Below are 27,909 nucleotides of genomic sequence, written 5' to 3' on the forward strand. Positions count from 1 at the left end.
TAGGTAAGTGTTTTGAAATCAGTTGCAGTAGTAGTGAATTTCTTGACCATGAACATGGCATCTGGCTACAATAATGGTTTGCATTTTTGCCTTACAAGTCAAATATCCCCAGTCTGATGCTTGGAGAAGACGCAGATCCCTCTGTGGCTGCGTCAAGAAAGGGCATCGTAAAAAAACATTCCCAGCGTAAACACGCGGAACCATCTGCTGTGGCGATCCCTTATATGTCTAGTTATTTTTTCCTACTATGAAAATACTTTAATACAATTCTCAGAATGTTTAATAAGAATAAAATTCAAGGTACTGTCGCTGAATAGCCACATTTTCCTTCTTTAAAAGATCAAAAGAAATTTTGCTCGATAAATTATTGCCTTAAAATACAGGCCACTGCTTTGAAGGTATTTACCTTCAAATAATGAATGTGATAACTAATCTTAACTGTAGCTTTCAGTCTTCTTTGACAAACATTTGACTAACAGATATCACCGGTGAACTTTTCTAGGTTACTTACATAAAGAACAATTTTTTCATTGCAAGTTTTCTGAAATGCATGTTTAAATATGCAAACGAGGTAGTAAGCATCCCATCATGTGTGTCTGCACAATTCTTGGTATGAAAGAAAAAACCTTAACAAGATGCATTTTTCCTTTAATTTTATTGAACACAAAATTTCCAGCAGAATGCAAGGTCAGAATGTTCTTTTTGCCTCAGTTAGTATTCAGTATTTACAATTGCGACAGTGGGCAGACAGACAGAAGAGTGGCAGCCTACAGATTTTTTTACCTGCAGCATAGAGCTGATGTTTACACACACACACACACACAAAGCATAAGAAAAAAAAGAATGGGGAGCTCTGGATCAAAGAGAGTGACCAGTGTTGGCAGTGGAAGCTGAAGGCTCCTGTCTGACTGAATAGGAAGAAGTTTGGGGTTAGACATTTGTGTGCAGGGGATTTATTCTATTCTCTGTGAGATAGAGAACCTTGAAAGGATGCTTTTCATCTTTTTGAAAACCTGAAAAACTCCTCGAGTAGAACTAGATGTCTTTATTCTTACTGAATCAAGTGGTGGAGTCAAAGGAAAAATCCAAGGCTGCTTCTGTGTCGTTCTTGTATTTTTGAGGCTTTGAACAAAGGCCTCTGGCTCACCCGATGTGACTTCACAAATGAATTTTAGGAGGTGTGACTGGAGTGGAAAAAGTTTTCATGTACAATACTTTCACAGGGGAAACAGTGAGGTTTGGTCATGAGACCGCACCCTTTAAAAAAAAATGACAATTCAGAGCTGTGCAAGGAAATCACGTTTCTTTTGAAGCAAAATTGCGCAAACAGGACAAAGTTACACAACACAGGGTCAATACAATTCATTAAGCCATAAATAGTTTTTACATAGCAAAAGTGATTACGTGGTAGTATCCTTCTAATATATGTTGCATGCTTGCTTTAGACAAATGTGTTTCAAATATTATAGAGAATGTGAGACCTGAGCGTCAATGTGCCTTGTACTCCAATGTCAGTGTTTTCGAAACATCTTTGTAATATGGTTTGCCCCCCAGTTCAATTTATTACAGTTTTGACTTGTATTAGTTATGACAAGAGGTTAACTATAAAGATCTACACCACGTGTGTATTTAGGCATTTAAAATTTCCATTTATTATGACAGAAGTGATGACCAAACATAAATACTGTATACAAGACCAAATTATAATAAACCAGAATTCTCCTTCAGCAAGGACACTGCAAGCACTCATAATAACACAATGATACAGCCATTTAAGACTTATATGAGACAACAAAGCTCGGCTTAATTAACAAATCAAATGCAGTAAATGAAAAAGCAAATCAGCAGGGAAATGGAGATGTGAAATGTTTAATGCAGACACTGAAAGAAACTGATCGCATGCCAACATTTTCATATTTAAAGGCACTGTGTCTTTCCAGTTTGCTGCTGTCAGACTTCTGTACATCGGTGTTGCTAATTCTGTCGCATACTATCAGCTACATGTTTCACAAGCTATTTCAACTCTATGACAAAGGACTCAATGGCTTCACACATTCAGTGTACTAGCTTGCAGCCTAAAGTAGGAGGAACACTGTACAAAAAAAGGTCACACATAGTCTCATTACCTTTCAAATCCATAGCAGTGTGGAAAAAATGTTTTCGGTGAACTTCTAAACATATGACGAGATCTTTCATTTCCAAGGATACGTTTAATTCCTGCTTAAAAGAGGCCAAGTTCGTTAAGATTTGCTGAAAAGGTTAGAGTGTACATTCATTTCAAGTCACTAATCCAGGTTTTTAATCACATTTTTCTTTAGAAATCCTTATGGTCTGTGACAGATTGGATATTTTTATTGGTTCAAAAAAAATCTGTGAATTTAGGGGTTTTCAGACCCACTGCTGCAGATGTATAAAATAAAGCATCTTGGCCACACAGTCTGGTTTTAGAAACATTTGTGAAAAAATGGGTCGTTCTAAAGCGCTCACTCAATTTGAACGTGGTACTGTAATAGGATGCCACCGTTGCAACAAGTCAGTTTGCGAAATTTCTTCCCTTTCCCCCAATGAGCTGTAAGTGGTATTACAAAGTGGAAAGGTTTAGCAACCACAGCCACTCAGCCATGACTTGGCAGACCCTATGAAGTTATAGAGCAGAGTGGCTGAGTGCTGAGACGCATAGAGTGTAAATGCTGCCAATGCTCTGCTGACTCAATAACTGCAGAATTTAAAACCTCCTCTGGCATTAACGCAAAATCTGTGCACCGGGAGCTTTATGGTATGGGTTTCTATGCACAAGCAGCTTATGTCTTTGTACTGTACATGCTCACAAATTTCTGTAATGATCAGAGAATGATTGATATTAGGTTTCCTAATAGAAAGAAGCAGTTACAATTATAGACTGGTTACACAAAAAGCTCAAGATGATCACTTAACCAACTCATCTACAAACTTTCGGACATTTTTAATAAAGTTTCCAGCAACTAGACTTTGTTGGTAAATGCAGTGGTAACACAAGCTCACACTGAGTGCAGCTGTGGTGCAAGTGTAAAAACAACAGCTGAGACGATTAGACGGTTAAATCACTGACAGGTAAGCGAATCTAAACAAGCTGAGCTTTTGAATCTCCCGGTGAGTGATGGAGGTTAGCCCAGTCAAGACAAATCTGTGTCAAATATTCAACAACCCTAAGCTAAAGTTCAAACAAACAAACTGAACTGAACACATCTGGCCTCTGATTCACATTTAAGCCCAAAGCTGTCATGTAAACAGCTGGTCAAGAATGCTTAAAGGAGACCTCTAGAAGGAGACTTTGAGGTGACAGCATGTGAGAGAAAAGGAGGTAAAGGTAAATTTCCTCCATTAATCTAAAAACGTTAATGGGTTTGTGTTGTTATATACTGCTTCCAAGGTAAACTCACAAGGACTAAAACTAATGGTTTGCTGTAGTCAAACAGTGAGACCAAAAATTATACACAGGAAGTTGCATTATTTTCAATGTAAGGTAGAGAGCAGACAGTGTCAAATATTAGTTGCAGATCTATCTATATAGCTTAATTTACCGAAGTACTACCCAGAAGAAATAGTGGCCATAAGTCAGATTTCCATTATTTACATCCTGTAGCATCCCATTTCATTGGTCCCATTTATTTAATATATAATCAATGATCAATCCGTCTATTACATTTGGTCACATGTTAACTTGCTTGAGCTGGTGAAGAGCGAAAACAGTATTAATAAATGACTAGTGGGTTTTAGGATACTGATGATATCGAGTATGTAACAGAAGTTTTCACCAAATTCAGACAAAAATAAGGTAGCAATTCTTCTTTGAAACAAGACTTCATCCAGCCTTGAAAGCTGGACTTTAAGAGATGTAATCACTGCAAAGAAACACATTTGTACTCTTCGGTATTCTTCACTGTCACCACTTAATTTAAACCCAACTTGTCTCCTGAAACTTAAGTTTATATACACTTAATAAGCAACAAATACATTCAGTCAAAATGTATGCATGATCACCTTCTCTGTGTTTTACCCCAAACGTGTTGATGCGTGTAATTCAAATAATGCACTGTTTATAGACTTGCCCTTAACTCGGAGCAAATCTATAAAATAATTTGTAAGCATGCATTAGCTACGTGTCTTGTAAAAAACCATTAGATTGCTGTATATAAATGTCATTTTTAGGACAACAGGGTTGAAACCAATTAATAGTAGTACTTATAGCATGATACATTTTTCACTGGTGTTTTCTTTCATTTATCATGGCTTAGGATACATCTGGACCAGAAACACACAGAGACAACAAAAAAAAAAGTCTGAATATGAACCAAATGACAGCAACACATACAGAAATACAGTAAACTTGCAAAATCAGGCATGCTAATGTTCTAATCTCTAGCACTGGAAATAACACATAAAAAAAAGCTAAATAGGCAGTTTATCTGCATATTATTCAAACACAAAAAATATCGACAGAAGAAAAAAAAGACCCATTTTTTCATAATGCATTACCATGATGATGACCATACTGCATAAAGAATAGTAGCATCGGTAATGTACATGACTTACATGTGTGTACATCATGAAGGCAGTAATCAGTGAAGTAAAGCTACAGTCCAACCATGTTTATCTACAGGAAAATGTCGATTCTTCTCCGCTGATCAATTTAATATTAAGTCAAAGAAAGAAGGTGAATTACAAGAGATCAATTTTTTTCTGTGACAAATAAACAGGTAAACTTATGTAAAGGAACTAAGGCAAGTGCATGAGGTCTTTACATATTCCTGGTCAGAAGACACTGCAGAAAGAGAAAGAGACCAATGGTTTTCTTTTTTCTAATTTTTTTTTTCAGTTGCTTCTTGTTGGTTTTTCTAATGCAACGGGGTGGTGTGTGAAATTGCTTTGAGGTTTCAGTGACTGTGACCAACCCCTTTTAACCTTAAAACCCAACAACCCGAACCCTCCCAACCCTACGTGCCCTCTTCTTCTTGCTGCTCACGGCCAAGAAGATTACGCTTTACTTTCGTTGCCATTCATCTGAGGAGCCTCGTTGGGAACTGTCTTCACTTCGGCTGTGGCATTCTTCACCTCCGCCTCGCCTTTAGTGCTATCATCCTTCACAGTCTTACCACTACAGGCACAAATGTAAGAATGAGAGAGACACAGAAAGACAAAAAGAGAGGAGATTCTGTTAGCAGCAAATCACTAAGTCTCTCTTTCACAGCTAAACGGTCTGTTCTGAGCTGCCTTTTGTATCATTTTTCAAAGAAAGAAGGGAGGGGGAAATTGGGGGAAAACATGCAAGATGCTTTGAGAGAATTTGTTTTCCCTCCTGGAACTGAATGCATTTCACACATAATGGGATCAAGCTCACTATCCTAGCCAGACATCAAATAAGAGTACATGGATGTCACAGCTACTTTCAAGGAACAATGAATGCTGATGTGGAATGAGACAGGGCTGGTACAGTAGCCACAATGGATGAGGGAATGAAAGACTGAGGCATAACCTACAACACAAACTACAATTCACAAGAGGATTACATGCCATCTGGACTGAGCTGAGATACAATGGAAAGAGACTTTTGGGCCATACATCATTTAAGTTGAAAACTTTCTGGTGTTCTGGCTCGGATTTTTCTTTTTTAAGGGCATTGCTTTTATGTCTTCTGTACCGTGCTCCTACTGTGCCTTAGAAAAATAAGGCAGGGACAGTGCAATATATAAGATCTGTAAATATATCTAAACCTGACCGCCTTCTTAGATGTCACCTTATAAATTTTTGGTGTCAACTCCTTTAAATATGGTGTAATTATTCATATAAACTGTAAAGCTCCACTAGCATCCCCCAGTGGCTGAACTGCTTATTACATTACACAATTAAGTTTTTGCTGAGCAGTCACTCAGAATGTACAAAAAGGTAAACATAGCCTGTATCCTCTTGGGCTAATAAATGCTGTCAGCAGGATGTGAGATTATGAAGAAAAAAAATGTTTGCAGACTTGACACTTTTCTCCCCCCAGTGTTCCAAGAAGGAGAACTTTTTAAATGTAATAATATAAATGCACATTACAGGAATTTACATTTTATTTGTGTCCTGGGGGGATGACCAAAAGCTTCAGGGAAATGTTCAGTTTAAATTCATGTTACTGTTAGTTTTCAAGAGTTATGGGGATGGGAAACTGTGAATGGTGCAGATGAGGCTGTTGGATGCTTTGAGTTCTTTTGGCTCAGGTTCAACAGTCTTAAACTGCACAGGGAATCTTTCTTTTAGCTATTTTTGCAATTCAATTTTTTAACTGAATTGCAACAGTTTATAAAATTTTTTCGGTCTGTTAGAAAAAAGTCAGCTGGACGTTGCTTTAAACCCTCTCTGGAGCTCTCTTCACTGAGTCAGTGTCCGATTGAAGTTCGGTCCTGTTTTCTGTCTCTCTTTATCCCTGGGCATCTTTTTATGATTCATTCAGTTGTTCCATTTTTGTTACCAATGAAAATATACCGACAACTCCTGGAGAACAAAAAGCATCTTTTCTTGTTTGTGTTTGTGGAATCAAGACTTATTTTCCCCCAAAGAGATTTATTATGTTGTAGAAGCCAGAACTGCATTGTGAAATCAATTTATAAAGTATTTTCCCCTTCCCGAGTTTTCATTTTCTTGCACAGTTCTTGCACTTACATGCTCATCAAAAACCTAAAACCAAAACATAATATTAGACAAAGACAACCCGAGTAAGTCCAGGATATAGTATTTTAATGATGCTTTCATGTATTACCTTGTTTTATGTGAAAAATGTAATTTTGGCCCTTTGTTAAATCCTGAATTAACTTTGATTAAATACATTTTTTGGAAAGCTGAGTTCAATTTCACTAGCTACACCCAGGAAAGATTACTGCCAGACCTGTTGGATCCAGCGTGTCTGTGTGACTGTGGCTTAAAAAATAAGGTCAGCTAAAAAATAATAATCTCAAAAGGCAACACCTCATGCCACAATCTAAAGAAAAACAGCTGAGAAACAAAGTCATTGACATCTATCGGTTTGGAAAGGGTTAAAAAGCAATTTCTAAGGTTTTGGGACTCCAGAGAACCACAGTGAGAGCCATTGTCCACAATGGAGACAACATAACAGAATCCCAGGACTGGCTGGACAACCAAAATAGGGTCACAAAAGAACCCAGAATAACATCTTGAAGAGTTAAGTTCAGTCTTCACGATTAAACAAATAAAAAAATAAACTGGTGTTACGAACTTGCATGTCCATGTGTTTGTTTGTGCAGGTGTTGTGTCTTTTTATGTTAATTTAGCTGTGCCAGGGCCCTGCTCCGATTGGTGCGTGAATACACTGCCTCGACGTGACTGGTTCCAGCTGGAGGACCCGCCCATTAAAAGGAGGCTGGAGTGCTACAGCGGAAGAGGTCCTCGCGTTTCTCCTCATGACCCAGCAGTATTCCTGTGGCAGCCGCTGGCTGCAGTGCGCTTAGAAGTTGTGGAAGTGGAGTGGGTAGGGGTGAGCTGCTGTTTCTTTTGATCACCCGTTTTCTCCTGTTTTGAGTTAGTTAAGGAGGTCAGACTCTGTCTTTATTTTTGACTTTGTTTTGGTAAGGTCAGGGGTGCGGGATTTGTGTAGATTTGTTTTGTTTATTGTTTTGGCCTTGGCTCACCCTGAAGTGTTGACACTCCCGTTTTGGTTCCTTTATTTCACATTGTAAATAAACCACATTGTAACTAACGGATTTGTTTCTTGTGGCTGCTTGGGTCTTGGGGGGGAAGCGAGTGCCTCACTCATGTTATTGCCTGGCCCTAGACGGGTCGTAACACTGGGCAAAAATGGCATCCATGGGAAAGTTCCAAGGTGAAAACCACTGCTGACCAAAAAGAACAAAAGAAGGAAAAACCCACCAAACATCTTGATGATCCCTAAGGAATCAAAAGAACATCAGAGCAACAATCAAACATGGTGGTGGTAGTGTGACGATCTGGAGCTGCTTTGTTGCTTCAGGACCTGGACCACTTGCTGTAATTGATGCAACCATGAATTCTGCTCCCTACCATTAAATCCTGAAGGAGAATGTCTGGCCATCAAATGAGTTCGGGTTATTCAGCAGGACAATGATCCTAGACACACCAGCAAGCCTATAAAAAACTGCACTTTGTGTTTACTTGGGTTATCTTTGTCCATCCATTCACTAGCGCTTATCCTTTTCAGGGTACGCGCGGAGGGCGCTGGAGCCTATCCCAGCTGTCATAGTGCGAGAGGTAGGGTAAACCCTGAATGGGTCGCCAGTCTGTCGCAGGGCTAATACATAGACAGAGACAACCAGTCGCACTCACATTCACCCCCCCCCCCCCCCCTCCACACACACACACACCTATGGGCAATTGAGTGTTTCCAAGTAGGGATGGGTACCGGTGTCCATAAACATGACATAAACGGTAGTAACCAGACCGAAAAGCAGCGCACATTTCGGTGCTTTATTTCGGTGCTTTTTTTTCCTGAGCTGTGATACACTTTAGATTCTAGCCAATCATTTTACGTTTCCGAGGATAGTAGGCGGGGCCAGGTACGTACGTTCTGTTAGAGCAGAGCTACAGATTAAAAATGTCCAAGGCGAAGCGGTCAAAAGTCTGGCTGTACTTCACAGCAAAATATGCAAACTCAGCAGCAACAAGTGCTTTAAGCTGATACTGTGATACTGTCAAAGGAGGTAACACCTCAAATCTGATGAAACACCTGGCGACGCATAGCGTTTTTTTTAAAAGCCCAGAAATGCGCCGTATTTGATAGCTTGCTGCGAGACCTCACACCTAGCACATCTACTGCGGGTGGGTTGCCTGTTATGCAACATCCCCCAAAAACACGAAGAGGAGAGTCCTGGCCCCTAGCCCTGCCAGTGTAGCAGAAATGATGAGGATGATGATGCAGCAGCAGCCGTTCTTCTCTGCGTGAGTAGCTTAATGTTGTTCGTGTAATTTACGTTGAGTAGGCTAACCACGTTATTACAGTAATGCATGTAAGGTGAACTAGCAAACATCATCATAGCTACATGCCGCTGTCTTCTTGTTTGATGGCAGATACTCCCTTCACCCTGGCTAAAAAGGCTAAAATGACCAAAGAAAAAGTGGAAAACAGTTAAACATGAGAGGTTTAGGACAAAGTTTGTGTGTTTTCCATTGTTTAAGCACTGCTTCCAGCCAAGAGTGATACCATATATGCCCCATAGCTGCAGAAAAGGCTAACATTGTTATATTTTTACAAAAAACAGCTGAACATGAGAGGTTTTTGGACCAATTTTGTGTTCTCCATTCTTTAAGCACCGGTTCGAGCACCGGCACCGTTTCAAAAGTACCGATTTGGCACCGGTATCGGATAAAACCTAAACGATACCCATCCCTATTTCCAAGTAACCTAACCCCACTGACTGCATGTCTTTGGACTGTGGGAGGAAGCTGGAGAACCCACGCAAACACGGGGAGAACATGCAAACTCTGGCTTATCTTTGTCAAATATCGAAATGTATTTGATTTTAAATATGTGACAAATATGCAAAAAAAGAAGAAATCAGGAAGGGGGAAATACTTTTTCACTGCACTATACAGGTTTGCGTTGTGCAATTAACTATATAAAAGGTTTAAACAACGATGTATTTTCTGCCATCTATTTCCACATTTTCACTATACTAATATTCCACACAGAGCTGCAGTCCATTGTTTGACATTAGCACTGTACTCTTGCTCATTCAAAATTCTGCCTATCCTATTAGAATGACCAATTAACCTAACAAGTGTGTCTTTAGACTCTGGGAGGAAGCCGGAGTATCCAGAGAGAACCCACGTGGGGACGGGGACAACAGGCTTGACATGCCAGCTGCGGTAATTGAACCCAGGACCTTCCTGGTAACAGGCGACAATGCTAACCACTTAAACCCTCTCTTCTATAATCAACTTGCTTCAACTTTTGACCTTTACGCAGTAGAATTCACATCTGTGAGTCATTTATGCAGTTACTCCAGTTTCAAGTTACTCTCAACTTCACTGAGAACCAAATTACTGATCATTGTGAGTCTAACTGTATTTCAAGCACGTGCAAGCTTCTAAAGAGCTATGCAGGGTATTAGTCACTTTTTAAAATCATTCTTACATCATCAGAAACTATTCACAAGTGCACAATTGTATTGGCTGTTGAGTCAAGGTCACATTAGACACATCATTAGATCAATGTTAAAGATACATTTAAAATCTAGGAATAATAATGAGTGTAAAACATCTATTAATAATGAATTCTTAAAGGTACATATTCTATAGTCTGCTCTTATTTCGTCTCTTCTGTTAAAATAAGTCCAGAGGAGGGCTCTACCGCTCAGATATCCAATAAACCCACAAGAAGTCTGACAAGACATTTTAGTGTTGGGATGCTGAAGAAGGATCACCACATAGATCAGTGGGAGAGCTGTGCTTCAGTCCTGTCAGAGTTATGAAGAAAAATCCCCCTGATGACAAGTTTGGTTTTATCAAGGTGATGTTGAGCTGACAAGAGCCCTGCTTCCAACTGCCTCTCAACTCCCCATACTTCATCACTGACATCTTCCTCTGGCCATCCAAGTGAGTAAAGTATGAGATGAAGAAGGCAGAGAAAGAGGAGTGGCTGTCAGCAAGCCTCTGTAATTTATCTTCTGCAGCTTCCTCGCCATACTCAGACTGTCAGAAAAATCAGGAGAATCTGCAAACTCGTAGGGCCAAAACTCCAAATAATAACCTGTCATACCGCCACTGAAACGACAGCTTCTACAAGAATTGAGACAGAAAACAGAAGTGTCTGGGAGAAATTTGAGGGACTGACAGTTTTCTTTTGGCCTTCACCATCTATTATCTTATCACAATGAAGAGGACAGAGCACAGTAAAGCTGCTGCTTGGTGAATTTTTTAATTTACTTCAGCGATTTCAACTGAAAATTCTTCTGCCGAGTTCACTGCACGAAGATTTCTTATGGCGCAGCAGGACTTGAACCCCAGCTATGGCAAACTAAGCACCATTAAGTGTATCACTTACAGTCTATTAATTGCACCTAGCTTAGGTTGTAGTCTCTGGCATTCACCTACTGCTGCTTGTTTTAAGAGGTCAATTAAAAACTACTTACAAAGACTGACATGTGATATATGATTTTAACACCGTAGGGATGAATTTAAAGCTTTTGATCATATTTTTCTGTTGCTTATGATAAAACAAGCACTCAGGGCTAGATTTAGAGTCCCGATATTTGCACAAAACTAAGGAAACAATTAAATCCTGTTTTAAACTGAGTCTAGCACTCGTAAGTTGGTACTTGTAAGTCTTTTTCACTCAAACTTGCATTTTGCTGTTTCACAAATGGCTTTAGAGCAAAGAAAACCTTTTAATTAAAAAATATAAACTTTTTAAAGCAATTTTAAATACTGTGATTTTACAGATTTTGCAATATGTTTACATCATCAGCTAATTTAATTTAAGTTGTAATCTTCTGTACATCAAAAAGAATTAGATGTAAGTTCCAGCCTTGATCTTGTTTGATTCCATTTCACCCATGTTGAGTGCACTGCTTCTCAGCTTTTACGAAGAAGCCAAAAACCAGAACACTAAGGAGTGGGAAACTCATGTGCATGCAGCTTAAAGCAGGAAAGACGTGTGCCTACAATGTTCAAGTAAATTTAACCATCTAACCCATTTACCATCGTCCAGCTATGAATGTTTCAAATACCTGCAGTCGGCACCAATAAAAATAAAAGCCCGGTTTAATGAACTGATTAAAATGACTGAATATATTTTTTGTATATTAGGACAGTGGGTGTTGCTAGATGCCCCAGAAGGTGAACAAAATGCATCATTCTCCTACAATCTGCCCATGATGATGAGGAATATGAGATGGCTTAGATGTATGGTAGGAGAAAATCTGTCTCTACTACGTGAATAAACAAACAGGTGGAGGAAGGTGGTGGATCTTGATTGATGACAGGCATGCTGGTAGCATGCTACACTGGTAGCATCCCAGTAGATCATTATCCTTGCTACCATTAAAGGAAAATTCCACTCTTGCATACTCCTAAAATTCATAATATTCTTGAATAATGTGCAATATAGTGTTAAAAACAATGGGTACATGTTTTAAAAAAGACTTAGGTTTACTACTCATGCAATGTTTGAAAATGTTTACAGCCAAAGCAGTTTTCTTTCTTTAAATTGGATAATTATTTTAACAGTTTTTGTCTTGAAATCTAGGTGTGCTGCAACTGTTGCTGCTGGAAATGTTTTTAACCTCAGCTGATACCAGACAACAGCCCAGAATATTTTTAGGGAATAAAAAGACCCATCAAAACCTCCAGTAGGGGAGAACTACTTAAAAGCACTGAGTCATTTAGATTGACCTTTTTTTTAAAAAAATAAATAAATGTGGGATCTTTCACAATATAATAAAGAAAAAAAAAAGAAGTTTTTAATCTCAGAAACATGATGGTTTGAGGCTTTGAGAATAATGTTTTTAAGATAAACACAAGTACAGTCATTTCCACTATGACTGCTATTTGGCTCCGTGCTTTGGCCTCTAACAGTTTATATTTATGACTGTGAATTGTCATTAAATAAATAGCAATGGAAAGACTTTAGGAAAATATCGAGACCAGGAAATAAATTTAAACTAATTAACAAGTTTTAAGGAATCAAATCTTGATCTAAAGCTGCCTGCTATTTTCTGCCACATGCCTGATGAGTGCAAAACTGCTTGGGGAAGTCTGATAATACATAAGTGGAATTTTTCCTTTGAAATGGAAGACTTATGAGCTAAAGGGATGCTATCAGGCTCAAAGAGATACTTGGAAAATACAGATATGGAGGTGCTCATACTCATTTTGGGCTGGTGTGGTCGAGTCTGTGCACGGGGCATTAGGAACATCCTTGGTCGGGCCGTCTACTTGTGAGTCCTTATTCTGGGTGCTGTCAGGGGCTTTGACTGAGTCCCGCGGACTCTGTGGCCCATCAGCATTAGCAGAGGGTGGGCTGACTAGCTCTGATACAAGGGGTGTTGGGTCGGAAGATGCGGCAACTTTAGGGGTGTCGCTCAGGTCAACCAGAGGTCCAACATCAGGTTGGGGGTTAGATTTATGCGAATTGGCTGTAGGGCTGTTTTTAGGGTGAGACTTGGCATGGGCCACTTGGGTTGGGCTGGAGGTGTTGGTTGTTAGTGTGGTTCTCTCACTAGCAGGACTGCTTTGTGCCGTGCTAAAGCTCTCAGTAACTGAGTTAGCAGCTGTGGAGGACAGCAGATTTACCACCATCGGCGTGGTGTCTGCAGCAGCAGGCCTGTTTTGTGAGGAGAAGTGGGAAAAACAAGGTAGGAGAGGGAAAGATAGGGAGTTGGCACAGGGGAGGAAGCAGAGGGCAGAAAAGTGAGGGAATCAAGGACAACAAGGAAAATAAAAGAGGTAAAAGGAGAGTGCACGTCGGGGGATAAACAAAGCAGATTAGGTTTCTATTGTGCTGCAGTAAAATAAAAAAGAGACTACACAATCAAAATGTTAGCAACAAAATATTTGTAAGGGGAAAACATAAAACAATCCAACAATAAACTATAAAGGGAATGGAGGGAGTTTCAGGATTAAGATGCTCGGATGTCTTTCACAAGCAGTTTTCCCAGCAGAAGGCGGTGTTTGTTCATGCTTTGAATGTGTCTGAATGATTTATGCACCTTGGCAAACTCACTCAGAAGGAGATTCGACAGTGCTCGGCTTTGAAATGAGACGACTGAAGTTTCAATGACAATGTACTGTGATAATTGTTAAGTTGGTTGTTGCGCTTGTTGCTTCTTGTTGCAAAAATAACATTTGAATGGTTTGAAATTGTGCCAAAAAAAGGAAGTCAAGCAAATGTATTACTTTCAATATAAAATGGCAAAATCTGGAAAGTCTTAGTTAAGAGATGACCCAAAAATGCAGCGCCCTACAGCCTGCATCATGGTTCTGTGGCCGTGCATATAGACCAGCACTTGCAGAATCATTTCTATTGAGTGTTCACCGTAGGCAGTTAAGTGTGATGCGTCATACATGGTCATACATACTGTATAGACAGCGGGACATTTTAGCCTTGCATAAAAATGCTTACAGTGTAAATTACCAGCACTGCTCTGTGGTATGTATAACAGTCCTTACAAGAGAACTGGGTCAATATTTGAATGAAAGCTGGGCCGGACCAACATTATATTTGTAAAATGTTTCTGCTCAGAGCAAACCAATGATTTGCTTAATCTCTCTGTACTCTTGACACTCACTCAGGTTCTGTCAATGGCGTGGTCTCGTTGGGCTCAGTGGCACCTCCTCCTTCTTGGTTTGGAGTGTTTTCTTCCTCTGTTCTCACTTCAACAATAGGCTCCTTACACTCATCTTTGCTGTTATCCAAAGGAAATATTGTTACCAGGGTAATGAATTAAGTGCACTTAACTAGGTGTGTTATTTTTCAACCCTACAAAGAGAAAAATCTGGCAGTAACAATGTCAAATGAACAGGTTAATTTTAGTCAACTAAAACATACAAAAACCCGTCAAACGCACTCACCCTATCATCCTCTTTGATCATCTTCCACCTGCACTGACCTGTAAGCTCTGATTGGTGGTTTTCCCTGAGGCCTTGTGTTATCATCACACTGCTCTCTGATTGTGCTGAGCTGTGTGCATTGCTGGGACTGACCTGTTTAAACGCAGGGTGCTAAATAACGCTATAACTCTCACGATGCACTTTCACTAAATTTGTTTTGTGCGAGCTGTCAGAGCTGAAATATTTATTTGTTGCATTCGGAGCTGGCGAGATGACGGACAGTTCGACGCATAGAACAAAATGTTTGATCAAACACAGGCGAACATGCAGTAACTGCATTTCAGCGCCATTAAATATTTACAGTTGGTGCTGAATAATTGAGGGAATTTCCCTAAGGATAAAATATAAAGATTTGCCTGCTTTCACTTTAGCTCAGCACCTTGGGAATTTGCTCTTTTGTCTCAAACTCGTGGGCAAAGACTTAAAAACATGTTTTTAGTGTGTACTTACATACATCTACCCAGGAATCAATGGAGTCTAATAAGCCCTCATACAGGGAGTGCAGAATTATTAGGCAAATGAGTATTTTGTCCACATCATCCTCTTCATGCATGTTGTCTTACTCCAAGCTGTATAGGCTCGAAAGCCTACTACCAATTAAGCATATTAGGTGATGTGCATCTCTGTAATGAGAAGGGGTGTGGTCTAATGACATCAACACCCTATATCAGGTGTGCATAATTATTAGGCAACGTCCTTTCCTTTGGCAAAATGGGTCAAAAGAAGGACTTGACAGGCTCAGAAAAGTCAAAAATAGTGAGATATCTTGCAGAGGGATGCAGCGGTCTCAAAATTGCAAAGCTTCTGAAGCGTGATCATCGAACAATCAAGCGTTTCATTCAAAATAGTCAACAGGGTCGCAAGAAGCGTGTGGAAAAACCAAGGCACAAAATAACTGCCCATGAACGTCAAGCGTGCAGCTGCCAAGATGCCACTTGCCACCAGTTTGGCCATATTTCAGAGCTGCAACATCACTGGAGCGCCCAAAAGCACAAGGTGTGCAATACTCAGAGACATGGCCAAGGTAAGAAAGGCTGAAAGACGACCACCACTGAACAAGACACACAAGCTGAAACGTCAAGACTGGGCCAAGAAATATCTCAAGACTGGTTTTTCTAAGGTTTTATGGACTGATGAAATGAGAGTGAGTCTTGATGGGCCAGATGGATGGGCCCGTGGCTGGATTGGTAAAGGGCAGAGAGCTCCAGTCCGACTCAGACGCCAGCAAGGTGGAGGTGGAGTACTGGTTTGGGCTGGTATCATCAAAGATGAGCTTGTGGGGCCTTTTCGGGTTGAGGATGGAGTCAAGCTCAACTCCCAGTCCTACTGCCAGTTTCTGGAAGACACCTTCTTCAAGCAGTGGTACAGGAAGAAGTCTGCATCCTTCAAGAAAAACATGATTTTCATGCAGGACAATGCTCCATCACACAAGTACTCCACAGCGTGGGTGGCAAGAAAGGGTATAAAAGAAGAAAAACTAATGACATGGCCCCCTTGTTCACCTGATCTGAACCCCATTGAGAACCTGTGGTCCATCATCAAATGTGAGATTTACAAGGAGGGAAAACAGTACACCTCTCTGAACAGTGTCTGGGAGGCTGTGGTTGCTGCTGCACGCAATGTTGATGGTGAACAGATCAAAACACTGACAGAATCCATGGATGGCAGGCTTTTGAGTGTCCTTGCAAAGAAAGGTGGCTATATTGGTCGCTGATTTGTTTTGTTTTGTTTTTGAATGTCAGAAATGTATATTTGTGAATGTGGAGATGTTATATTGGTTTCACTTCCAGAAACATTCAGCTTTGATATTAATGAGTTTTTTGGGTTCACTGAGAACATGGTTGTTGTTCAATAATAAAATTATTCCTCAAAAATACAACTTGCCTAATAATTCTGCACTCCCTGTACTAACAGCTCTTTTAATAACCTGGTCGCAAAATAAAACTATTATTTCAGATTTGTATAAGTTAAAAAAAGAAATTTGGCTGACTTAAACAAGTAGTTTCAGTCTGCTTAGTTAGATTAAACCAATGTCTTTTCATCGTAGTACATCAGATACTGTTGTTCTGTCAGATACTGCTGGCCTCACAGAAATACACATTAGTGGTGCTTTAGGATGGGTGTTCAGTGCACTGGTTAACAATCCAGCTGTTAAAGAGTGATAAAATCTACAAGTTTCTCAGCTCTGAGACATGTCCTGCTTTGTTTTGCCTTGTTATCACTCCATTACTGGTTTCTTTTGTAACTGACATTTTATTGTGCGTTCACCCGCTGATTCCATTTCAGTTTAATACTTGCTGGGTAAGGTTTAGGACCCAAAACTACTAAAACATAGAGTTATTCTGCTCCTTAATAAAATGAATCCTTCACCCTGAAAAAACAATAGTCGAGGTTTTTTTTTTTAACAGGCATCCACGTGTGATTGGAACAGAGACTTTTCTTATCTTTGCTGTAACCAGGTGGACTTGGCACTGAAGCCAGTGGTTACCTTGTGAAGAGAAAATGCCAGCAATGCCGACCAAAGTAAAGTGAGCTGAATAAGCACATCTTTACTGGCTTTATTCTAAAGTTATATAAATAATAAGCATTGATTTGTATTTATGGTTCAAAAGATAACTTTAAGCCCTTTAAGTATTTATTCTGTTTTTTAGCTCTGCCTTCTTCTCAGTCAGCTCCTGAGAAATATGTTGATATTTGCTGCAAGTCCAACAGCTACACTCTAACTTAGGTTCTCTGATGATGGGTATTTTTGAAAATGTGCTAATTCTCTGTAGGCACACCACAAATAATCTGTGTTCCAGTCAAAAGATGACGCTTGCTTACGTGAATGCCGCCTTGCCCTCCTCGATGTCCTTGCTCTTTGCGCCTGGGCCAGCTTTCCCACAGAAGTTAACAGCAATGCACATGAGGAGCCCGCACTTGTTGAGGAAATAGCAGGTGACATCCACGCCCACCAGCAGCAGGAAAAAGACAACAATAAGGATGCCTACGATGGCCCCGGTGCCCATGCCTGAGCCACCACCCATGGCGTCTGAAGGGACAAAGACAGGTAGAGGGGATATACAAGCAAAACAGGCAGAAGAGGAGAAGAGGGTTCAAATATAGAGAAGAGGGGATGGGAAGGAAGTTAGAAAGAGAGAGGGAGAGAGAGATGATGAGGAATGCAATCAGGCTTTTAATACAGTGCTTCAGGTTTCAGTCAAAACCTCAGATGTGTGTCGCTCTTTTCAGAGGAAAGCTGAAATGGTGCAAGAGGGACCAACATAATTTCTAACAACTTTATATCTGTTCTTGACATCCCCGGTGGCCGAAACACTATGTTCAATTTCATACAGAATCACAGAAATTGCAAAGACAAAAACAAATCAAAACAAATGCAAACAAACAAAACTATCGGTAGCCTTTCGAGGGCTTCTAGGCATATTCTTGTTCTTGTCACTAGGCGTTTCATAATAGGCTTGTAACACATTTATAGACATTTGTGGACTGACTATTAATATTTGTGCCTGAGGTGTCAATATGGCACCATTAAATATAAATATAAATGCAATACACTACATTGCATACATATTTTACAATAAGAAAAAATGCCTCGAAAACTGCATGAGGAGCAAATAAATTGCAATGACAGTCTACTAGGATATATTACAACACAGGAAAACAATGTTGTAGCAGAATATTCTATGTGTACTCATAGTTTTAGCAATTCACATTTTTTTTTAAACACCCGCCCAATCATTTTACCAGTTTCAATCAAACTTTCTTTGGAAATGTGAAGGTTATGAAGGGTTACCTGAGCAGCATGTGTGAGCAGCCAACACATTTCTAATTCAGCTCTGAAGGCAGAGTACAAATACAAGTCATTTTCTCCTACAGATTATTTGAATAAACAAACGCACATGCAGATTATAGAGAGAATGGTATAAAGATGGATTTTGGAGGTCAAGGCCAGCTTAGACAGCTACATTTACTACCTTTTTTATCATTGTGTGCAACCTGCTGCAAAAAGCACGGAGCATGCATTGTCTTAGTGACCTCAGTCTGTGAATTAGCGCATCACACCTTTTATTAATGCTTAATTAATAATTAACAAATTGACATTTTATGTAAATTGCAATTGTTTCAGAGATTCAACTTAGAGCCACAGAATTCATGCCAGTGCAACTTCACTGCACACTATGACTTACTGGATTTCAACGTTCTTCTGGAAGAAACAATAGATCTGATTGATAACAGCAACAGAATAATGGAGAAACTGTATAATTGTTAAGAAAAGAATAAACTGTAATGCTTTGGATAAATAAAAGAATAAAGAATAAAAGGGATTCACTACTCCACTGAAAAAATGTGGATAAGTTAAACTAACAGAAAAAAACAGAAAAGACAAAATAATAATTAAAAAAAAAACACATATTTCCTTGACTGAGGTAATCACAGTAAGCAGGATTCGTGGTAACCAGGTATAACAAGATTTCTTGTAATAGTCAGTGGACACTTAAAGACATAAAGACAGGCCTCCCTCAACTCGCATTTGGCTTCTTACTGAGACTGTGAGAAACAAAAAGCAATCTCTGCTTGTTCATCCAATGAACTTAATGTTGTTCAACGGAAACACAACATTCAGGTGTATCCGAACTCAGACCTATTTCTACTTTATCATCAGAAAGGTGTGGTATTTATCATTTTTGCAGCCCACTTCTAGTCTTATGGGTCAGTCACACATTGGAGTGAGCTGTAAGGGAGCTTGGTGTTGCAAAACACTTGTAGTTGCCTGGTGATTCTGAGACAGGTCACCTGGCAACGTGTCTCCAAACAATCTTGGTCTGGCCTGGAGTGGCTGCAGTCACTCTCAGACAGACAAGGAAAAATTTGCAAATAACCGCAGTCTAATTTATAAATGCAGACAGATTACAAACATGTTGTACTTAATCTGAGTCAGTTTGCTCCAGTGAATGAACCTCGTCTCCCATGTGTCTGTTAGCAGTAGGAGACTCGACTCACCTACACAGCTACATCACTATTTGTTCAGACGTTTCTGAACTTGTGTTTCAAATCTCTATCGTCTTAGCTTGACTTTGAATCTAAGTAGTTCGTTTGAAATTATGTTAAATTAAATTTCTGTTCACGCAGATCATTTTTGCTGACTTGTTAAAAATATAATTACTGTGTTATGACAGCTTGCATGTAATTGCCAACTTGACCCCACTGACAAACCTGATAACAGACTCACTCCATCTTATTGCCATTTTAAAGTTGTCACGACGCACTAAAGCTACTGTGAAGATGACAGCTGACTGTGAGCGGTCGCAGACCCCGTCCTCCGTCCTTGAAGCAACGATTTCAAAGGCAACAAAATCACAAATTCCTTGCACACAGTCTCCAGCCACGGTTTTCCCCAGGGTGACTGTAGCCTTACTGACCACTACAAGTAACATTCACCCATTCACACCGAAGTTTAGTGAAAGCCTCACAACCATACCTGAGGCAAATTTCAAATGAACAACCTCTGGACTGGAGAACCTGGAAAAAAATCTGATAACATCAGAACATCCTGTATTGGCTCCATGTATTAACACAATGTTTCCCAATCAAGGCTTACATTTAATATGAAGATGATTTAAAATCAAAGCTGAAAAGATGTTTGTTTGTGTTCAGCGTGTAAAGTCAGAATTATAGTTCCAACCCTGTTATGTTTGTTATTATGGTGTCTACCGTGCCAGTAGGCAATCAAATTGGAAGACCTTCAGTTAAATTAAAGCCTCTCTTACATGTATCAATTTGGCTCTGCTTCAGGCAGTAAAGACTGCTGTAATGGCTCGCCAGGGTCTGATAAGGATCAAGGGCTCATCAAAGTGTCTGAGGAGAATGTGAGCGCTGTGCAATTTGAGGACCATCTTTATGTTAACTGTTTATACCCTCAGCCTTGGATATGGGAAAAAGGGAAAGGATCAGCCAGTGACAAATATGTTCTGCAGTCGTGATTCACTGGAACTACGGAACGAACCCCTATTTATAATGGCCTCTGCACAGCCTGCAGCGTATTCTAAAAGCTTAAAGTATAAATAAATGACAGCAGCGTTACCACTGTAAGGAAGCACTGTGAGCTGCGCTTTCAGTTTTCTGCCCATTTTGTGGTTTCACACATTCCCTACTCTTTAGATAAAAGGCCAAATATAGATAATGTACTGCCACATCAGTATACACTAGTTACTCCAGCAAAACAGACTTTGATCTGAAGTAACCACAACGAACGTGACGATTTAGTGTCACTTCCATTAAATTCATGTGCACTGGCGTCTAAAACTGTCATTTTGTACAGCTGAGTAATCACATGGGTGGGGGGGATATATATATATATATATATATATATATATATATATATATATATCCAATGCCAATGTCTTTTTCAAATGGAGCAAAGCAGTAACTGCCACACTGAAGTATCATACTTAAATGTGTGTGACAGGTAAAGAGCGAGCAGAACTGTTAACACGCTCTTTACAAAAATTCACTGGATCTTAAACCACATATAAGTCATTTGGGGTAACCAATTTACTCGTATGCAACCCTGCAACGAATAACTGCCATGCTAATCTTTGACTGTTAACATACAGCTTTACTTTATGAGATGTCATAGTATGACATCACACTTTCTGCCAGTGATTTAAATTGCCTACAGAGTGATGAACGCTCATAACGAAGATGAAACCTCATTGGGCCAGTTTATGCCACTAATATGTCAAATGTAAGTATTTTATAAAAGCACCGTGTAAATGTGCCATTAAAAGGAGACTGAAACACATAAATTAGACCAAATGAAAGCTCCAATTCTCTTGGCCTTTGAAGTAGAAACAATTGTTGACACACATAACACTCTTTAAATGCTGACGGGAGCACACCCCATGGATAGCTATGCTGCAGACTTTGCAGGAAAAAAACATTTTATGCCTCTTAAAGATGTTATGTTTGTGCTTACTGCACTCTGATGCATTCACAAGTGAAAGCACTGCCCTGGGCCAACTGAGACGTTTAATTCAAATCCACTATCTTCCTCTTTCTGGCTGGCCCGGTATGTAAACCTTCAATTTCTTTGATGGTTGTGATGAAAATAGCAAGAACATGCCAGAGTTCTGCGTACTTATAGGTGACTACAGTGGTGCAGAAAACACTGCCCATTGCTTCATTTGCATTTTAACAGGCACAATAAATCATGTGCCATGTATTCAGTGCTGAGGGGGGGTTTCTTACCGAGTGCTCTCACTGAGGGAGAAAGCACAAATCTACCTGTCAGGGTGGACTACACAAACATTTCTCTTTACGGGCTTGTCGGGTACAGTACTGAGACAGGTTTCCAGACGACTGCTGATAAACAGACCGCATGTGATAAAATATTTCACTACACACATTTCTGAGAAATCAATAAGACTGCCAGATATGTGCAGTTGTACTCTGATGAAACACCTTTATATCAGGAGTTAGATTTGAGTCCAACCGTGCAACTCTGCCCGTGGGTTGCAGTGTCTTTAAAAACTTGTGCTGTAAAACACGCAGAAATGCAATAAAAAAAATCTTCCAGCACTTGCTTTACATTTGATGGATTGGTTCAGCCATAAGTAAAACAGCCAAATCTAAATAAAAAAATATTAATTTTAGAGTAGAAATACAGTTTAAGACATTTTAACAACATTTATTTCACCAGAGGGCCCACATAATAGTCTCAGAACAGTTTGTGTTTGAGATTCAGTGGAATGCTGAACATTGCAGTGATTAAAATAACCATATGCATGCAACAGACTATAGAAAAGCAAACACAGAGTCCCCCTCATCTGTAAAGGAAGAAGCCCAGTTGAGGACAAATTTGTTTATACTGTAGACGGGGAATACAGACTGTCTGACTGAGGTGTAAAAATGTGTAAGCTGTCACCGTTTTTCAACCAGCACTACAACTGTATGTAACAACTGTCATTACAATTGTTCATACAACACCATCACAGACTCCCCATGACTCTTATTTTCTTCTTTTCCTTTCCTTCGTTGGGTCTATTTTTCCACCTATGACACATTTCTGGATACTGCATTGACCTTATTTGGCTTTAAAAAAGTTTCTTCAGTAATTCCCATGTCTGCGTCCTCCATCAAAGCTCTGCCACAGTGTGGCACTGCACCACCATTAAAAATAAAATTGGCTCCAGAATCAGTTTTCTTTTGGGGCACAAGGAGGCAGGGTGACGCTCAACCGGCGACCGACTCCCTCTCTGACTGATTTAAGATCCTTGGAAACTCTTCATGCAGAGAGCGGTGTGTGGCTAGATGGGATTTCAGCCCTTTTTAAATTAAGATGCTATGAAAACAAGTGCTACAAACTGATGTGCATGCTGGCTTGAAAGTTAGGAACTCTGGACTCATTTCCATAGAGTAAAGCTTATAGAGGAAAGAGGGGAATCATTCATTTAAAAAAATGCATCTATTTTAACACAATAGATATTTTGACACAGCGATGATTTCGATGACGCTTCTGTGGATTGTTTTAAGCTCCAACATTTGATTTGAAGTTTCTGCCATTAATCACTCCAAGCTAACCAGCTGAAGAAACGTTTCAGGCTATACAAAAAAGGAAAAATCCAATAGAAAGAGAGATGGCAGCTTTCCCTTTAATCTGTATGCAGTGGGCGACCTGAACCATTTGCTTCAGGGAAGAGAAATATTCTGTTTATATGCAACACAAGTAAGTTTGATGCAGACATTTAGATGGAGATCCTGATTAGCAAAAATGAAAATCACTCAGCACTGATCAGCACTATCATTACTCGGTAGGCACTGATGAACAACTGGGGGGACAAAGTGACAAAGAACACCTCAAGGGTGTCGTAAGCTCTTATTTTCCTTGTGACAGAACTTAGTTGAGATTAAACCGCAGTGCCAGGGATAATAAATGGAGGGAATACAAATCTTATTTTAGACCCCAACTCATAAAAAAGCGGGGGTGCCACGTTAAGTGAAAACTGCTCAGAGAAAAAAAAGTCAATAACATCTGAAATAATTCTCCTTCATTCCTGTTCAGAGAAATGGGGTGTTACAGATATTGATGTTATTCAGGTTTGATGATACTGCCTATTCTAAGGCTCAGGCAGAGAGCTTATGGGGATAGATTCACCTTAGCGTCCCATCAAAAGGCCATCAAAGATCATACGTTCAGTGGAAAAGCCTGTGACATTTGATTACTTGGAACTCAAGTGCTCTTTTCTGCACTTTTTCTATGATTTCTTATGAGTTTTAGTTAGGTACGTGTTGTGCTGGATGTTAAAGCACTCACTAGCCACAAGAGCACGCTTGATGGGAAGATAAATTTTTTCGTATTTCTAGTATTACTGAAACGTGCACTTACACAGTGCGTGTATATCCGTGTGAATCTGACTTTTAATACAGACATAATCAACTCCAATCCATCAGGACCATATGGCTCAAATTACCAGCAGCAGCACAAGTCTTAGTACCGCTTAGCTGGAATTTGTGATAAATCAGAGAAAAGTGGTTTTAAAACACACGCTAGCTGTATTCATTACAACAAACTGACTTTCTGTATGTCTGGCCTCTATGATGGAAAATGCTCATCAAGACAGAATAAAAACAATGACCATTCACATATGTGTGATTACTGAAAATGTATCAATGCTTTATTAATTCTCTCACACTAAAATGCTGTTGATCATGGCTGCAGGTGATTTTAATCTCTTAAGTTATGCATTGCAATCTGTCATCTCTCATGACTCTGCAAACTTTAATGAGTTGTACAGCAGAGTGATGAACAAATGTTGGAACAAATGGAAACTATATAGAGGACTTTAAGTAACCCAAACTCTGACAGCCTTTTTTAAAAATCTTTAGCTTGTCATTGCCACTGTTAAAGACGGACATTTAAATTGGCCTAAGGTTATTCCCTTGTTAAGTCTCAAGTAATTAGCAATTTCTTAGCCAAATGCTCCGTTAGTTAATAAGAGCTAATAAGCACTGAGGCATTACTGAGAGTTAAAACATTTAAACTCCAGTAGAGTTGCTAGTGTGGCCGTTCTCCATGGTGTTACAATCAGACCAGGCCTCCATGAAAAACTATAACAACAACAAAAAAAAAACTAAACATACAGGAGCGTGGAAACAGAAGCTAGCAATAAGCTAGCTAGCCATTAGACATGCTATTATGAAGTACCATATTTCAAGTGAAGTATTTAAAAAAAAAAATACTGCTACAGAATACATAACCTCCACCCTTGCAAAACATAACCACAGTGTTGTCAGATCACAAAACACAAGTAAGAATCCTTCTGTAACTGCGGATTTTCATATCTTTGATAGCTTAAACTAGGTTGCCTGGCTACCAGGTCAACAAAAATTAAAGGTGGTCCGGAAAGACTTACAAACAATGTTGTCGGCCATTTAATAAGGAAATCAAATTTCGGTGTTTTTTGTTGTGTAAACACTGGATACATTATTTTGTTGCTTAGATCGTAGCAGCTAACAACAGCCAAAAGAATCTACTCGGCGCCATCAGGGTTGCATATTGGTTTCATTCTAATGTTTAGCTAATGTTTGCATATTAATATCCATATTTTTGTGCTGTTTTACACTGCTGCAAGGCCTCTATACAATATACAGTTTACCATTTGTTCCTTTTTTATGCAAAATGCATACTTTATCTTCTTCACTTAGGCTACAGCCAAGCCCCTGACCTCAAAACATCTGGGTTCAACAGTCATGTTTGATGTAAAGCAACACTGAATGCAGAATACAGACATTTTGTTAAAGCTCCAGAGAAAAAAAGGGCAAAAATCAGCTTAACAATCAGCTTCCCAGAAGAGTCAGACAAAGATATCTTAGTATGTTTAGTCGCCAAAGCCTCAAAGTCATTACTTTCATGAAAGAAAAAGAAACAATTTATTTCAACCCTACAATGGTTACATGGAAATACACTGATAAGCACTTACAAAAATGTCTCAGGAATAGAGAAGAAAATAATTCCACATTTTTTAATTAAACAAAATTTTTTAGTGTTTAACAGCTGTTTCTTTATGGGTTTTTTTTTCTTTTTTTAGACATTTCACTGCTTTCAGGTAAAAAGAGAGCATGAATCCTCCAAATAACAGCTGATTTCTCGAATATCAGTTTGAAAAGAGTATGTACACTTCTTCACAAAACATTAGTTTTTCTGCACATCCTTCTGTTCTCTCCTGACAAGGCGGTTACATAACAATGTATTTGAAAATGAGCATAATATAATGTTGAAAATTAAGAATGAGTCTGGGAAAAATGAGTTCTCTGACCATAACCGATATTAAATTTCTCTGCAAATGTTATCTTCCCCTCAATTTGTACAGCAGGACATTTCAAGCTTGTATAAAAGAAGAAGAAGAAAAAAAAAACAGCCAGAATTTAGGCACAGCATTTGTACTCATCTCCTGGTTAACACATTCATAATGCTTGACTGGGGAGCTTTGAAGCAGCTGCATAGCACATTCATGAATACTGGATCATGCCTTGTGTCAGCTTTCATGCAGTGTTCATGCTTTTATGTCATTTGTGACATAACAGTGGAATGGATGTGTTTGTTTAATAGGCAGTAAAGTCCAAAATAAAAGTCTCTTTACAATTTCCGTGTCTGATTAAACCACTGCAGACACAAAATTAAACAGTGTAATTATTCTATTTATCACCCCCTCTTCAGATCACATTAAGGCATTATGAATGTGTTACTAATCAAATCAAAAACAAAGCTACAATACTTTGTCTACATTGTATCCTGAAAGAGCACCCGACGTCCAACTTGCAACATTGACAAAACCCTAAAAATCTCTCTCCTTCGGAATCTATTCGTACACAAGATGACATTACAGTGAAAACAGACAAAAAAAATATTAACAGAATCTAAAAACCAGAAAACTGAAATTGATGCAAGTACTGAGCACCCTGTAATAACGTCATGAAACCAATGTCTTGACTCTTCAACTTTTTTTTTTCTTGTGTGTGGCTGCACAAGGGTCAAAAGGCATAGAAAGCAAAGGTCTGGAGCCAAAGATTTGAACGGCTCAGACTATCCTCTTTCTCCTTGAATGCAATCAGTTTATGGGAGCCAGAGCACAGTCAGCACGGACAGAAGAAGAGCTGCCAGACTGCACGTCACACATTGGCAACCGAGGGTAGCTGAAGTTATAGACCAACAATAAATAAATATCCACAACAGAGTATTTTGAGTGATAATCACAGCAATAAAGTGTGACAAGAAAAAAAAACCCACACACACACAGTAAAAACACAAACAGAGAAAGAAATTTGTGTGTATGGCAATGTCATGGTCCATAGGTGCCCAAGAAGATCACACATGGAGACAGGAAGGACACGGAGAAAAAAAAGAAGCAGGAGAGAAAGAGGGAAAAGAGGGAGAGAGATAGAAAAATAGGTCAGAAATACAGAAATACAAGTCTGGAAGGTTGTTTTTTCTTTTCAAGACTGACTTGAAGAATAAAAAAGGAAGTCTAAGTTAAAGGGTAAAAATAAAAAGAAGTTATAGCATGTTAGTATCACAGCAAATGACACATGGTTCATGGCAGGCATGGGTGGAGGGTCACACAAAGGAAGGTAATGGGGGATGACATCAATAAGGAAGACATTTCAAACACACTGCAGCACAGTCTCTGTTTTCACCTTAAGGTTCAGTATAAAGAAGGGGAGTTTTAAATCAGCCATGGTGCAGAGCAGCGGCCAAGTTTAGGGTAAGATAGATGACAGCCTGAATGCAAGAACACATCCACATGAGTCAGGCTAGTATCTCTCACTCCTAATGGCCAGTGGTGTAATATAAAGTAAATGCAAGCACAAGCTTGCTTGCCAGTGATGCATAAACTGAATGCCAAAGTCTCATTAATAAACAGATTCGGTAATAATGGAGTAATAAAAAAACACAGCAACGCGTCTCTATATTTTATTATGTGTGTCTTTGGAAAGTTTGAGCTAAAGGCCAGAAAACTGGCGCATGGGTTTCCAATCAGCAGCTCTCTGAGCCTGCAGAGGAAAGAAGCTGGGCTGCTTTGCTCACGTAGCCTTAGCTACTATTGTTGCTCTTGACTTATCAGTAAAGGCAGTGCAGATTGTAGATGGATTAATTAAAATGTTTTTTGTCTACATTACGTAAGACATTACCTTCAAATCCTATTGGATGTTGCAATTGTAAATGGCTTCTGAATTTGGGTTCTAAAGGGACCCGATAATTACTTAAAAGAAATGTTAAAAACAATATGGCAGCTTTTT

General features: G+C 39.3%; 1 protein-coding gene across 5 annotated transcripts in view; it reads right to left on the reverse strand.

The window, feature by feature from the left end:
* Nucleotides 1-638: 638 nt before the first annotated feature.
* ncam1a (neural cell adhesion molecule 1a) overlaps nucleotides 639-27,909 on the reverse strand; it is a 277,809-nt gene continuing 250,538 nt past the window's right edge. For 3 of the 5 annotated variants that reach the window (XM_085470930.1, XM_085470926.1, XM_085470927.1), the window contains 4 exons: nucleotides 17,437-17,644; nucleotides 14,292-14,408; nucleotides 12,872-13,327; nucleotides 639-5,134 (listed from right to left, as the gene is read on the reverse strand). In XM_085470930.1, coding sequence (XP_085327056.1) covers nucleotides 5,014-5,134; nucleotides 12,872-13,327; nucleotides 14,292-14,408; nucleotides 17,437-17,644 — 902 coding nt within the window. In that variant the 3' untranslated portion in view covers nucleotides 639-5,013. The remainder of the gene's footprint in view (nucleotides 5,135-12,871; nucleotides 13,328-14,291; nucleotides 14,409-17,436; nucleotides 17,645-27,909) is intronic. The other 2 variants (XM_085470928.1, XM_085470929.1) reach the window with 1 other exon arrangement.

The sequence above is a fragment of the Copadichromis virginalis genome, linkage group LG10 (genome assembly GCF_057382275.1).
Source record: "Copadichromis virginalis isolate Kocher_CV1m ecotype Utaka linkage group LG10, C_Virginalis_male_GT1.1, whole genome shotgun sequence".
In the NCBI taxonomy this organism is placed as follows: Eukaryota; Metazoa; Chordata; class Actinopteri; order Cichliformes; family Cichlidae; genus Copadichromis; species Copadichromis virginalis.